The sequence below is a fragment of the Oncorhynchus tshawytscha genome, linkage group LG07 (genome assembly GCF_018296145.1).
Source record: "Oncorhynchus tshawytscha isolate Ot180627B linkage group LG07, Otsh_v2.0, whole genome shotgun sequence".
NCBI lineage: Eukaryota > Metazoa > Chordata > Actinopteri > Salmoniformes > Salmonidae > Oncorhynchus > Oncorhynchus tshawytscha.
Window position 1 is genome coordinate 62334067 of NC_056435.1, and position 16173 is coordinate 62350239.

General features: G+C 43.2%; 1 protein-coding gene, 1 pseudogene and 1 gene segment (V, D, J or C); 2 read left to right on the top strand and 1 right to left on the bottom strand.

The window, feature by feature from the left end:
- Positions 1 to 404: 404 nt before the first annotated feature.
- LOC112255349 lies at positions 405 to 1354 on the bottom strand (annotated as a pseudogene).
- Positions 1355 to 4087: 2733 nt separating this feature from the next.
- Positions 4088 to 9929, top strand: LOC112255003 (EKC/KEOPS complex subunit TP53RK-like). The gene is made up of 2 exons (XM_042324794.1): positions 4088 to 4345; positions 9350 to 9929. The coding sequence occupies exons 1-2, from the start codon at positions 4120 to 4122 to the stop codon at positions 9841 to 9843; spliced, it is 720 nt and encodes a 239-aa protein (XP_042180728.1). The 5' UTR covers positions 4088 to 4119; the 3' UTR covers positions 9844 to 9929.
- A 267-nt stretch (positions 9930 to 10196) lies between these two features.
- LOC112255004 lies at positions 10197 to 15885 on the top strand. The segment is given in 7 exon segments: positions 10197 to 10972; positions 11785 to 12126; positions 12549 to 12893; positions 13209 to 13319; positions 13997 to 14338; positions 14623 to 14940; positions 15448 to 15885. Coding segments are annotated over 7 exon segments (1842 nt in total).
- Positions 15886 to 16173: the final 288 nt, after the last annotated feature.

The following is a 16173-nucleotide window of genomic DNA, read 5'->3' on the forward strand; positions in this document are numbered from 1 at the left end:
TTGTTTATTAGCCTCTTGATATGCCACACCTGTCAGGTGGATGGATTATATTGGCAAAGGAGAAATGCTCACTAACATGGATGTAAACAAATTTGCTCATGAAACATGGGACTAACACTTTACATGTTGCGTTTATATTTTTGTTCAGTGTAGATAATGACAATTTCAGAGTTTTATAATGTAGTGCAGAATGTGCCCTGTTTAGAATTCTAGTGAATGTGCAAGTTTAACAACATTGAATGACTGATTAACTGAGATGCCAAGAATGAGTATTTAAACCCCATCTGCTCAGGAGCTTCAGCTTCCTGACCCCTGTGTACGATGTCTCTTGGATTAAATGGAAAATGCAAATTATTTTTTATGCAGATTTGAAAGTTAGTAGGATGGCTGTATACCTTTTAAAACTATTGTGTTTTATTAGCATTTTCATCTGTGAAAACGTTATCCCCAGCACTACAGGGTGTCTTGGTGTTGACCACCGAACGCCTGCTCAGAAGTCCTATGGTGATCAAACACACAGACATTACTGTACATCCACCGATGAGCAGAGGCCTCCTGCCAACCCTATTGGCAAACACCATGGAGACCAAGGTTGCGTTCACTTTGACTACCTCCATGCCCACGAATGCCAGCACTGCTGAGGCATTACTCTCAAAGCCCACTGAATGAAAGACAGTTGAGCTGTAGAAGAGCACGTTGGGCTGACCGGTGAACTGATGAAAGATCACCAAGCCCAGCCCTATCATAGTCCTGATCCTCATGTTATCCAGCCGTTGTAAGAGGTGCACAATGCTGTACTGTGCGTTATCAAGTCTGTTGGAAACTGTTGCTGAATTCTCTACTTCGTGATCCTCAATGAAGCGAATAAGGCCTCTTTGGCTTTGAGCGCCTGCCCTTTGGCATTCTGCAGGTGCTCCAGCATTGGACGGGAGGAACCAAATGGAGACGAACTGAGCCAAAGTCAGCACGATGGCTGACCCAAACAGATATTTCCATCCATGTCTGGTATCAGACAGGATATAGTTCATGGCATAAGCTCCCAGAATGCCCACGGTGATACCGACTTCGTTGGGTCCCAACAAAAAAAAATTATCTCCAAAACACAGACACAGCAGGAGATGCATATGGCGAAGCCCACCGTGATTCTTCCCACCACCAGCGCTAAGTAAAAGGTGCTAACAAGGACCAGACTCCCTGCCAGGATAAGGACGTTGCTGAGGATGATGGAATTCCTTCGGACATAGCGGTCAATCAGCTACCCGCCGACCAGGGAAGCCTGCAAGGCCCCAATCAGAAGGGTACTGACCACCGCCTCCTGCTGGACACAGGTGAGCTGGAACTAGGCCTGGAGCAATGCATTTCACTGTACGTCTGCACATGACAATAAAACTTAATCTTGGGAAGAAGAAAAACATTTGAAGTATATGAGTTTAACATGTTTTGTTTGAGTATAGGATTCATTTAGTCTACATTTGAATGACCCTTGGATGATGTGACACAATTGATCATGGATTTGACCTATGGTAAAAAAATTTCAAGGTGCAACAGAATGTACTAATGTGTCTATTTTCATATGTGTGCCTATATGGAGGAAATGTATATAGTAAAGCAGCTAAAAGAAAATGCTAATTTGTTTATCATAAATATATTCAATAAAACATTAGCTGTTAACTACATTCATGTTTGGAGAGAGGTCATAAACAATATATATTCTTCATGTACATATATACATGTTTGATATGCAATATATTGCTAATGAATCGGGCAAAAATCCAGGATAATGTGTAAACCCTATGTGGTATCTTTGATTATTCAGGCTTTTTTACAGTTCTGCAGATGGCAGACTAAAACATTGAATAAGTATCGCATATTCTTTTATGCCTACTGTACATCAGTGGAGGCTCCTCAGAGGAGGAAGGAGGACCATCCTCAGTGAAATTCATACAATTAAAAGGGAAAAAGTTATCCTTTTTAGATAAAACTATACCAAATATATTCACATGTCAATTCTGTCCGTCTCTGGGTACTTTGACTTCAATACAAAACCTAGGAGGCTCATTGTTCTCACCTTCTTCCATAGACTTACACAGTTATAATGGCAACTTCTGTCCTCTAATCTATCAGAGCTCTAAATTGTGTTAGAGTTGTTAGTGGTCATCTATTTAGGCAAACTTATTTGTATGTACAGTGCATTTGGAAAGTATTCAGACCCCTTGACTTTTTCCACATTTTGTTAAGTTACAGCCTTATTTTAAATTTGATAAAATTGTCCCCCCTCAATCCACACACAATACCCTATATTGACAAAGTAAAAATATATTTTCAGACATGTTTGCAAATGTATGTATATATAAAAAAAAACTATCACATTTACATAAGTATTCAGATTATAGCCTCGAGTCTTCTTGGGTATGACGCTACAAGCTTGGTACACCTGTATTTGGGCCACTCAAGGACATTCAGAGACTTGTCCCAAAGTCACTCCTGCGTTGTGTTGGCTGTGTGCTTAGGTTCGTTCTCTCTGCACTTTGCTCCGTTCATCTTTCCATTGATCCTGATTAGTCTCCCAGTCCCTGCCGCTGAAAAACATCCCCACAGCATGTTGCTGCCACCACGTTTCACCGTAGGGATGGTGTCAGGTTTCCTCCAGACGTGACGCTTGGTATTCAGGCCAAAAAATGTAATCTTGGGTTCATCAGACAAGGGAATCTTGTTTCTCATGGTCTGAGTCTTTCGGTGCCTTTTGGCAAACTCCAAGTGGGCTGTCATGTGCCTTTTTAATGAGTGGCTTCCATCTGGCCACTCTACCATAAAGGCCTGATTGGTGGAGTGCAGCAGAGATGAATGTCCTCCTGGAAGGTTCTCCCATCTCCACAGAGGAACTCTAGAGCTCTGTCAGAGTGCCCATTGTGTTCTTGGTCACCTCCCTGACCAAGGCCCTGAACGAGCTCTACAGACAATTCCTTTGACCTGATGGCTTGGTTTTTGCTCTGACATGTACTGGCAACTGTGGAACCTTATATGGACAGGTGTGTGCCTTTCCAAACAATGTCCAATCAATTGAATTTACCACAGGTGGACTCTAATCAAGTTGTAGTTGTAGAAACATCTCAATCATCAATGGAAACAGGATGCACCTGAGCTCAATTTAGAGTCTCATAAATAAGATATTTTAAGATAAGATATCTTTGATATTTTTGTTTTTTATTCATAATACATTTTCAGAAATGTCTAGAAATCTGTTTTAGCATTTTCATTAGGGGGTAGTGTGTGTAGATTGCTGAGGATTTTTTTTACATTTTAGAATAAGGCTGTAACGTAACAAACTGGAAAAAGTTAAGGGGTCTGAATACTTTCCCGAAGGCACTGTATCCATGTTACAGTGCTTGTTTACTGAAGGCAGATGGAAGCAACCACCTGTGCTAATTAGCTATCTATGGTGCTCAAACACCTGTGAGTAAGTGTAACTAGGGAGGAAGTGTAGTTCGTCGGCTGGAGGCACACATCCGTATGGATCTGACCTTTTACAGTAAGTGTATCTTTTATTTGAAATACTATTTTTGCTAATATGAAAGATAAGTTCCATATGTTTCAAAAACCGTATTGCAAGTGATGGTTATTGATGATCTGTTTTAACATTTAGAAACGGCAGGATTGTAGTTCACATGGACCCACTGTAAGCAGTGCTTAGCTGAGAACCCTTGGGATAAGAATTCTTTCTTAATGCCTTGGGATCTTGAGAGCAACAAGCAGGCTAAATAAAAACCCTCACAGTAGTATATGTAAATACATTATTGTCTGCACAGTAGTATATGTAAATAAATTATTGTCTGCATATAAATGACAGAAGTAGGGGAAAACACATATTGTGTGACATAAAAATGTTCAGTCTAATAACTAACCTCACAGTAGGCAGTATGGGCTATCATTTCCAGTTGTGAATTACATGTTTGATGTGACCTGGCTTGCGTTATCTCCAATCTTTTTACAGATTTCGACTGATGGCATGAACATGATCAATTATGATCCTCGTCAGTTTTACGCCGAAACAGAAGGTGGCAGCAGTTTTAAATATATGTAATTGTGCCAACTGTCAGGAAGATACAGCGATTTGTAAACATGGCTGTTGAGGGGAACAGCGTGGCCCTACCGCAGTTTCTGAAGAAAATAGAACTGATAAAACAGGGTGCAGAAGCTCGTGTATATCGAGGGTCATTTTTGGGCAAGCCAACCATTGTAAAAGAAAGGTTTCCGAAATTGTATAGACACCCGTTGTTGGATGAAAAACTCACACATCGCAGAACCGTGCAAGAGGTGCGCTCAATACTTCGCTGTCGAAAAGCTGGTGAGTAGCGTTAGCCCAAGATGTAGCTGAGGAAAGCTCAACTCAGTTCTCTTATATCAAGGCGGAGTTGAGTATTGATAACTGGTCTCGCGAAATCCATACTTTTATTTAAAAAACGTACCAAATAGGTTTTTGGAGACGTAGCGGCCTTGACCAACGCCTCATGTCCACCAGATGTATTGCGTTCCTTCGGAAGTCATTAATTGTCAATGGAGCAGTCCGCAACTCTACGTTATGGGGTACTGCAGTGCGTTCTGTATTTTCATTTTCGCATTCTAGCATTCAGTTGCATATTTCTGTTATGGAATGTCTGAAGTTCATGTGTGCAATTAACGTAATTCGATCTTGCACTTCTTAACGTAATTTTTGAAAACTTTCTCAAAGGGTAAAGTCTTGGAGATTGTAGTTTTGGAAACATAAAACTGTATCGACATCAAATGTTTAATAATTTAGAAAATGTGTCTGCCAAAATCCATCTCGTTCCATCTTCTCCCACTGCCTGCCACTAAGCTTTCTCTCATCACCATATTTTGTAGTGAGTGGAAATGCCAAGTGGATACTTCACATGTAGCCTATACAGTAAATTTGGAAAGTATTCAGACACCTTCCCTTTTTCCACATTTTGTTACATTACAGCCTTATTCTAAAATATATATATTTTTTAAATTCCCCCTCAAATCTACACACACAACCTGTTTTTGCTTTGTCATTATGGGGTATTCAGAAATGTTTGCACATTTATTAAAAATAAAAAAGATAACTTGGGTAAATAAGGTTTCAGACCCTTTGTTATGAAACTTGAAATTGAGCTCAGGTGCATCCTGTTTCCATTGATGTCTACAACCTGATTGGAGTCCACCTGTGGTAAATTCAATTGATTGGACGTGATTTGGAAAGGCACACACCTGTCTTTATAAGGTCCCACAGCTTACAGGGCATGTCAGAGCAAAAACCAAGCCATGAGATTGAAGGAATTGTCCGTAGAGCTCTGAGACAGGATTGTGTCGAGGCACAGATCTGGGGAAAGGTACCAAAAATGTCTGCAGCATTGAACGTCCCCAAGAACACTAGCCTGCATCATTGTTAAATGGAAGAAGTTTGGAACCACCAAGACTTTTCCTAGAGCTGGCCTCCCAGCCAAACTGAGCAATCGTGAGAGAAGGGCCTTGGTCAAGGAGGTGATCAAGAACCTAATGGTCACTCTGACAGAGCCCCAGCGTTCCTCTGTGGAGATGGGAGGACCTTCCAGAAGGACAACAATCTCTGCCTCACTCCACCAATCAGGGCTTTGTGGTAGAGTGGCCAGATGGAAGCCACTCCTCAGTAAAAGGCACATGACAGCACACTTGGAGTTTGCCAAAAGGCATCTAAAGGACTCTGACCATGAGAAACAAGATTCTCTGGTCTGATGAAACCAAGATTGACCTCTTTGTCCTGAATTCCAAGTCTCACATCTGGAGGAAACCTGGCACCATCCTTACGGTGAAGCATGGTGGTGGCAGCATCATGCTGTGGGGCTTTTTTTTTAAGCGGCAGGGACTGGGAGACAAGTCATAATCGAGGGAAAGATGAACGGTGCAAAGTACAGAGCGCTCAGGACCTCAGACTGGGGAGAAGGTTCACCTGCCAACAAGACAATGACCCTAAGCACACAGCCAAGATATGAAGGAGTGGCTTTGGGACAAGTCTCTGAATGTCATTGAGCGGCCCAGCCAGAGCCCGGACTTGAACCCTATCAAACATCTCTGGAGAGCCCTGAAAATAGCTGTGCTGTGTTTCTCACAAGTGTAGCAGGTTCCTCACTCTGCAAATAACGTTTCCACTCCGAAAATGAAATTACTGTAATTAATGTAGGCTAACCAAATGACGGATTAATGGTAAATTTGTCTGTTTTTACAAATGGTAAGTTACCACATGGGTATTCATAAAAGCGCATTGCGTGCCAACACTGTATGGCCTAGGCTACTATTATACTTTGCAGGGTTATGATGTGTGACAGAAAAATTACATATTTACCTGATTTGTTGGATATTTAACAATTATTTACTTAACAAACAGTGAGAGATTTCTGTTCTACTAATGCTGTGTTTTATGGTCTCAACTGTAGCACCCTGCAGCTAATCTGGGTGTATGGTTTTACTAGAGATAGCTTGAGTGTGCAGGCTTCATTATTGCAATAATAAACACTATTAAATAAAGATGATTGTTTGAAGAAATGTCTCCCTCAGTATGAATTTCCATGACAGATGGCAGCATTTTTCTTGTCTCGCCTAAAACGGCATATTGGCCAGGTGTTTGTGTGTGTGTGGGCCAGGACCGGGCATGATCATTGTTGATTAGTCTATAAATTAAGAAAAGATTCCATATCAAATTATACCATGCCAGGTTCAGCAAGCAAGAGCAAGCCTGCATCTCTCCTCCAATAGGCTATTAGTAGGCTAAAGAAAATTTGTCGAAATAAGTGTCCAACAAGCATTTGTAAAGTCTGGCTTTTCCTGGGACTGTACAAGATTTAAGAGGAATAGCCGAGGCAGAGGAGAGGCATGATTGCGCAACAGAACAATGAAGACTGATAGGCTCGAGATGAATAGCCTAAATTAGAATCTTATGCATATTACCCCATAATTCATAAACTCAATGTTAGGATTAATACTGCTTTGAATAGGCCTATATCCAGTCTTAACACTGATAGATTACATCCTGACAAAACACACAACATGAATGGCCTGCTAATGTATTTTTCTGGACCATTAACCTTCTAAACTGTCAAGAATAGACCCAAATTGTTGCATAATCAGGCCTAGATTGTAGGCTATGCAGTTAGTTCGGCCGAAACAAAACAGGATGTTTGAGTGGTTATTGAAATTAGACTACATCACTGCAGTTTATAGCCTATAGACAATTGTGCACTCACTTGATAACAATAATACAATCCTCATTTCACTTTGTTATAGCCCTGGTAGAATAATGTTCTTCAAAAGTGGAGATTTGCTGCCCGGGGACCAGAGTGGCCTGTAGGAACTCTCAGATCTGCCATTTCATAATCTGTCAACTTTATTTTCAGGCACTTTCACAGATAAACATTTCACCTATGCACTAATATTTAGCTAGTGAAAGAACTAACTTAACTTCTTACTTCAGTTACACATCACTATTCTCTCCCAGCTGTTTCCGTGCGCAATAGTCTATAGGCCTATGCATGCCTCTCCGCAGTAGGCAATTCCTCTTCTCATGACATCCCAGCAAAAGCTATAGGACATGTATTTTTCTACTAGACCTAATGGTTTATTCGGCGAGAGAAGCAAGCTTGCTCTTGCTAATTGCTGAATGTAAAACAGGCCTACAGCATAGGCCAAATTAACTGTTGTATGCAGTCCGCACTGCCATGAATGATTCAACTGAAAATCAGAGGGAGCAATCTTTGGACAAGAGGTAGTGAGTGACTACAGGGGTTCTATGCAATCATTTTTAATCTTGAAGTATATGTTAGTTACAGAGCTGCTTCTCACTGCACAGGTGTCCAGAACTGGACAGCTGTCAAATCTTTCCAATACAGGATGTTGATGATTGCTAGGCCTATACTGTTCTAGCGCAGATCATACACTATATATACAAAAAATGTGGACACCCCTTTTTAAATGAGTGGATTCGGCTAATTCAGCCACACCCGTTGCTGACAAGTCTATAAAATTGAGCACACAGCCATGCAATCTCCATAGACAAACATTGGCAGTAGAATGGCCTTACTGAAGAACTCAGAGACTTTCAACGTGGCACCGTCATAGGATGCCACCTTTCCAACAAGTCAGTTTGTCAAATTTCTGCCCTGCTTGAGCTGCCAGGATCAACTGTAAGTGCTGTTATTGTGAAGTGGAAACGTCTAGGAGCGACAACTGCTCAGCCATAAACTGGTAGGCCACACAAGCTCACAGAACGGGACTGCCGAGTGCTGAAGCGCGTAGAGCGTAAAAATCATCTTCTGTTCCAACACTCACTAGCATTTCGCTACACTCGCATTATCTGCTAACCATGTGTATGTGACAAATAAAATTTGATTTGATTTCACTACCAAGTTCCAACCTGCCTCTGAAAAGGTCAGCACAAGAACTGTTCATCGGGAGCTTCATGAAATGGGTTTCCATGGCCGAACAGCCACACACAAGCCTAAGATCACCATGTGCAATGCCAAGCGTTGGATGGAGTGGTGTAAAGCTCACTGCCATTTGACTCTGGAGCAGTGGAAACACATTCTCTGGAGTTGTGAATCGTGCTTGACCATCTGGCAGTCCGACGGACGAATCCGGGTTTGGTGGATGCCAGGAGAACGCTACCTGCTTGAATGCATATTGCCAACTGTAAAGTTTGATAGAGAAGGAATAATGGTCTGGGGCTGTTTTTCATGGGTCGGGTTAGGCCCCTAAGTTCCAGTGAAGGGGAATCTTAACTCTACAGCATAAAATTACATTCTAGAAGATTCTGTGCTTGCAACAGTTTGGGAAGGCCCTTTCCTGTTTTAGCAGGATAATGGCCCTATGCACAATGCGAGGTCCATACAGAAATGGTTTGTTGGTATTCGGTGTGGAAGAACTTGACTGGCCTGCATAGAGCCCTGACCTCTACCCCATTTAACATCTTTGGGATGACTTGGAACACCGACTCTGAGCCAGGCTTAATCGCCCAACACCAATGCCTGACCTCACTAATGATCTTGTGGCTGAATGGAATTCCCCGCAGCAATGTTCCAACATCTAGTAGAAAGCCTTCCCAGAAGAGTGGAGGCTGTTATAGCAGCAAAGGGGGGACCAACTCCATATTAATGCCCATGATTTAGGAAGGAGATGTTCAAGCACATGTCCACATACTTTTGGCCATGTAGTGTACATATCAGATAAGATACATGCCTGTATATCCCTGATCTGTATTAGTGTCTAATTATACCCCCCTTCTCTCTCATCCCCACCAATATATATCTCTCTATCACTCTCTCTCTCTCTCTCTGTTCAGGCATATCTGCACCAGTCGTCTACTTTGTAGACTACACCTCCCACTGCATCTTCCTTGAAGACATCGTCGGCTCCATCACCGTACGAGACCACATCGCCTCCACCCCGCTCTCCTCTGCCCAGAAACTCCCAGAGGAACGCCTGGACCAGCTCGCTAAGAAGATGGGTCAGATTCTGGCCAAAATGCACGATGAGGACGTTGTCCATGGAGACTTGACCACTTCCAACATGCTGTTGAAGGCGGGCACTGAGAGTGGAGAGACTGAGCTGGTCCTCATTGACTTTGGCCTGAGCTACATATCAGCGCTGCCCGAGGACAAGGGAGTGGATATGTATGTGCTGGAGAAAGCTTTCCTCAGCACCCATCCCAACACTGAGGCTCTGTTCGAGAAGCTGCTGAAGGCCTACGCAGCCTCATCCAAGAAGTCCCATGCTGTCATCAAAAAGCTTGACGAAGTTCGGTTGAGAGGGCGAAAGAGGTCGATGGTCGGTTGAGGGGGAGAAAGAGGTCGACGGTCGGTTGAGGGGGAGAAAGAGGCCGACGGTCGGTTGAGGGGGAGAAAGAGGCCCGGTTGAGGGGGAGAAAGAGGCCGACGGTCGGTTGAGGGGGAGAAAGAGGGACGGTCGGTTGAGGGGGAGAAAGAGGCCCGGTCGGTTGAGGGGGGAAAGAGGCCGACGGGGAAAGAGGCCGACGGTCGGTTGAGGGGGAGAAAGAGGCCGGGTCGGTTGAGGGAGAAAGAGGCCCGGGAAAGAGGCCGACGGTCGGTTGAGGGGGAGAAAGAGGCCGACGGTCGGTTGACGGTCGGGAGGGGGAGAAAGAGGCCGACGGTCGGTTGAGGGGGGAGAAAGGGGAGGCCGACGGTCGGTTGAGGGGGAGAAAGAGGCCGACGGTCGGTTGAGGGGGAGAAAGAGGCCGACGGTCGGTTGAGGGGGAGAAAGAGGCCGACGGTCGGTTGAGGCCGGGGGAGAAAGAGGCCGACGGTCGGTTGAGGGGGAGAAAGAGACGGTCGGTTGAGGGGGAGAAAGAGGCCGACGGTCGGTTGAGGGGGAGAAAGAGGCCGACGGTCGGTTGAGGGGGAGAAAGAGGCCGACGGTAGGTTAAAGAGAACCTACGAGATAATCTGCATATGCATTTATAATGACATGCCCTGTTTGGCACTGATTTGTTAAGTTCTATTTGATATTTGTATGGAAGCATAGAGACTGTCGGTGCCAGAATTTTATGTTACTAGAAATATTTGTTTTTGAAATAAAAGACTACTCGCTTTTATTGGTTTGTGTTCTTTCAGGTTAGTTTAGTATGCTGAGAATTTAGAATGTGGTTCCTCAGTCAGCCCCACACAGTATGCAGGCGATGATTTCTCAATACTATTTCTATTGCGCCAATCACAATATTCACTGTTACGTAATGATGTCCATATTTGGTAACTTATGAGCTTTCCTGTGACTCAATTGGAGCATTGGAACGCACTTGACTGAGATCTGTGTCAAAGTTTACTTTCAGAATTGCTCTCCAGTCTCAATGCACTTGTCACAGTAAAAAAAACAAAGTGATTACCAATGAATAGTAGCTGGGATATTAAAAATGTCACTACGATTCTGCTCATTATTTTGCATTGTAAAGGTAAGAGGAAAAACTGGCCAGTGTTTTGATTGTCTTTGTATTCTAACTACAGGTTTCTTCGGAGTAGTGGGACAAAGGTCAAAGTCAGTCCTAGTAGAGAGCAATAGTATTTGTCTTGGCTACGAAACAAGTTCTTAAACATTTTTCTCGTCTAATCTTTAACGTTGCATTACTACATTTATGGGAAGATATCTTACAGTAGCTGTTTCTGCTATGCATGTTTTTTTATGTAACAGAGAATAGGCTGTTTCATATCCGGCCGTGATTGGGAGTCCCATAGGGCGGCGCACAATTGGCCCAGCGTCGTCCAGGCTTGGCCGGGGTAGGCCGGGGTAGGCCGTCATTGTAAATAAGAATTTGTTCTTAACTGACTTGCCGAGTTAAAGAAATACATAAAATAAAAAATGTCAGTTTTAATTATGGGGCAGTGGTCGAACCCCCAAGCTGCCTGTGGGGAAATCTGCAAGAAGTGATCTGGTTGTTGGCTCTCATATCCCTGTATACTACCTACCCCTTGAGCAAGGCACTTTACCCCTAAGTGCTCCCAGAGGCGCTGCTCCCAATGTGTCCGGTTGGGTACGGTGACAGCAAGAGAAAATGTAAGCTTATCAGTGAAAATTGACCAAAAACATATTGTATCCTACGTATTGATCGTGAGTCTGGGTGATATCATAAAATACCTGCCAGCTACATGCTGCAGTCTCATGTGAACATTTTTAATATTCAAATACTGCAGCAAGGCACTCAACCCCAAACTCTCATGACTGACATAAAAAGATATTACCCAAACTGGTTTGTGTTTTGGACTGTAGGTGCAAAGGCCCAGTCTACAAAGAAGATCGCCATCTTAGCTGGCACGGATGTTACCTTAAACTGCTCTTTTAAGAAGCCTGAACATGTACCGCTGAAGAAAATCACGGTTGAGTGGGGGATGATGGTGGATAAAGAGACCATAAAGCACCTAGTGTATACATTCCAGAACGAGAGTGCCAAGGTGCATCGTGAAGGGTCTCGAGTCGACCAAACGGGGTTGCTTCAGGGCAATGCATCCCTTCGTTTGTTCAACATGACCGTGGCTGATGAGGGACTCTACCGCTGCAGAGTGATCATCACTCCCAACACATACAAAGTTTCCTCACAGCTGGAAGTATCAGGTGCTGTCTGACGTTCTGTTAGCCCCTTTTGTACATTTTATCCCAGCAGAAAATGAAGCAATAATAGGCAGTGGAGGCTGTTGAAAAGAGACCGGCTCATAGTAATGAGTGGAATGGAATGTGTTTGTTACTGTTCCAGTCATTACAATGACCCGGTCCTCCAATTTTACTGACACCATCCTCCACTGATGCTATAATCGTATTTGTTATTGCTGTGAAAGTAAGTGAAATTGTTGAGAATAGGCCTCCAGTAGTATCCTAATGGATGTATCTTATTATTTACATAATGACATGGCTTTACCTTACACACACATGCCTAGTTCACAACTTCACACTGTGTGTACAATGTATTTAATTGTGTGTGAACTAGGCCACAGTGAGGGAAATTAATTCACACTCTTTACTCCATCTTTTCCCTACAGCCAGACCCTCAGTGTCCCTCCCAGAGACCGCCATGGTGATGGAGGGGGAGGAACGGACATTGATGTGTGACATCACAGGATTCTACCCAGAGAATCTGTCTGTGACCTGGCTGATCCAAAATGGCTCCCGGGTGGCCCGTGGGAGCATGGCTCGCGGGGCCATCTCGCGTGATGTGTGCACTGGAATGGCTGTGCCCAATCCAGACGGCACCTACAGTGTCAGCAGTCACATCACTGTCCAGGCTTCAGCCGTAGGGAGCGGAGGAGCCATGTACATCTGTCACATTGAACATAGGTCCTACCCTGATGGAAAATACAGCAAAAGCATCTTGTTGACCGTGCAAGGTGGGAAGCCAACACACCACTCTATCAGCTTTATATTGGGATTCATAACAAATTATACTGGATTTTCCCCATGGGGAAATGTAGCTTGCGGCTCTGAGCATAAATTAAAATATTTCATTAAGCATACATAAACATAACATAAAAACAAATACAGATAAATACAATGAGAATTTAAAAAAAATGCAATTGGGTGTTTTAATAAGGATTCAACTGAACACTACTATACACATAGTGTATTTCAATGGACTGAAAGTCAATTTCAGTGTATTTCTAGTGTATTTTATCAACATGTACTTCTAACTCCTCTCTCATCAGATCCAGGGTTTAATGCTGTAATGCTGATGGTGGTTACTAGTCTTGTTAGTGTTCTTCTGGTCTTCTCTGTCATCGGTGGTGCAATGGTCTTCTACAGGTATTTTTACACAGGTACGTTTACATCCAAGAAGTGATTATTAGATTCAGGTGTGTTCTGTTGTGCTGGAACAAAAGCCTGCACACCTTGTAGAATGGTGACTACTGATGTAGAATGGTGACTACTGATGTAGCATGGTGACTACCGACGTAGAATGTTGAATACCGAAGTCGCATGGTGACTACTGACAGCATGGTGAATACTGATGTAGCATGGTGAATAATGATGCAGCATGGTGAATACTGATGTAGGATGGTGAATACTGATGTAGGATGGTGACTACTGATGTAGCATGGTGACTACTGACAGCATGGTGACTACCGACGTAGCATGTTGAATACCGAAGTCGCATGGTGACTACTGACAGCATGGTGAATACTGATGTAGCATGGTGAATAATGATGCAGCATGGTGAATACTGATGTAGGATGGTGAAAACTGATGTAGGATGGTGACTACTGATGTAGCATGGTGACTACTGACAGCATGGTGACTACCGACGTAGCATGTTGAATACCGAAGTCGCATGGTGACTACTGACAGCATGGTGAATACTAATGTAGCATGGTGACTACCGATGTAGCATGGTGACTACTGACAGCATGGTGACTACTGATGTTGCATGGTGAATACTGATGTTGCATGGTGAATACTGATGTTGCATGGTGAATAATAATGTATTTTTCCTCAGTTCCTCCCAGCATCTCTGACATCATCAAACCCACCATCGTTTATGCCATGAAGCCGACCAACTTAAAATGCACCATTAAAAGAGTACGACTGAGAGAGCTCAAAGTGAAATGGTACAAGATAACAGCCAACAGGGACTGTAACGCAGCTTCCAATAGCCAATCAAAGGCACTGTTGAGCCACAAGGACCTGAGTGACCAGGCTAACATCCACTCTGAGAGCACGCATCACGTGTCTACCCTGTCCATCTGTCTGTCAGTTAGGGAGGACCAGGCTAAGTACCTATGTGTTGTGCTGTACAGAGGCAAGAAGATCACCAGAGAGACCACTGTGAGTGTAAAAGGTAATGTAATAATGTCATGGAATAACTACAATAATGTAATAACGTAATGTAACCAGTACGTAATGCTGAACTGTTCTGTGTTCAAAGTCGGGTAGTAGTACAAGCTTAAAGTGGGTCTTGAGAGCAATACAAATGAGTGGACATATTAACATTATATATCATATTTTATATACACTGTCATTCATAAAACACAACCAAAAAAGTCCATCCAACTGAATCTGTACCAATATCTAGAAATGTGCCACTTTTGACTTAACACACTGTTCCCTTTTCATTTTTCCCAGTGACTCCATCGTTCTTTCACATCTCCAGCATGCCTCAGATCCCAGAGGTAAAGAGGTTGCTGGTGCTCTGCTGTCGGGTCGAGAAGTTCTACCCGGACGACCTCCATCTTGAGTGGTCGAGAAATGACGGGGAGCAGGTGAGGACAGCCACTAACTATGGACCGTTCTCTGACCACGAGCAGATATACAGCATGTGGAGTAAGATCGAACTGACAATAGCTCAGGAAGACGAGAAGGTGGTCTACACATGTCGCTTGTATCACTCCAGTTTCCCCGGGCCAGGATACAAAGACGTTCTCTATCATATTAACACACAAGGTAACTAATCAAAGACATGCTGTTCTTTTTAGCACAGGGGTCACAAAATCTTTTTTTTTCAAACTGGGTGGGGCGTCTAACTCTATTTTAGTTACGTTTCTACATTTCTCACAAATGTATTCAGACAATCAAAGCTAGGCTATATGGTGGTAATTGTCATAATGTGTAGATGAAATATGAGTTAGAGGGCAAGTTTACATCCTGGAAATGGAATCATATTTGTTGGTTGTCCTAATTTTGTTCAGAAGGCATCAACAGACAGAATATAACTGATGGAGCTGTTATTCAAGATAGTCTTCCTCTGATAAGTTGAGTGTCTTCTGATAACTTTTTTGCGCAAACGTGATGTGTGTCATCAGTTATGTTCATTTGGGCTTATCATAGCAAAACTATTTTTGCAACTGAAAATTATCATTTCTTTTCAGACAAGTCCAAGTACTCCCTCCCTGTTTCAGGCAATTTATTCCATTTGATGCCTACTGTAATGAATAGGACCTTCTTCACCAGGTACTCCTCCAAGTGTGATGTTTATCAAGTGTGAGCCACTACTCCCTCTGCTGGATGAGGAGTGCACACTCAACCTCTGTGTCAAAGACTTCTGTCCTGAACAAGTGTCTGTCACATGGTTTAAGGACGGACAGACGGTCCCCAACAGCCAGTTCTTCAACTCCCCACCCAGCCTCAACATCAATGGCCTCTACTCTATGTGGAGCTTCCTCAAACTGAGCCACACCTCGGAGGACTACGGCTCAGAGTTCAGGTGCCGGGTGGTCCACAGTGCCCAGAAGGAACCGGAGGAGAGGGTGTTCACACATCAGATCTCATAGTCACCTAGTCAAGGGAAGTCAGACCTTTGATCAAATACTGTGTTTGCACTTTTGGGACTTTTCTATTGGTTCCATTACAACAGGAAAGCTCAATAAAGGACGGCTCAAGTATTTGAAATGATTTCAAGTAGTATTTGAACCCAGGTCTGGGATGTATATAAGGATATTACCGCTAAAGTTTATAGTATACCTAAGATTATTTTTGTAAATTAATTTGATGCATTTATACTTGTTTTGTTAATTCTGTTCACTTTATCTTCTGATAGACTGTAAATATTGACCTGAAAAAGGTGCTTGCTCTGAACTGTCGTAGCATACTAGATATGCTCATGAAATGTGGGGCCTAAACTAGGAAAAAAGTGTCAGTACTACACCTTTTATATTGAGGTAAGTTAATCTAACAAAC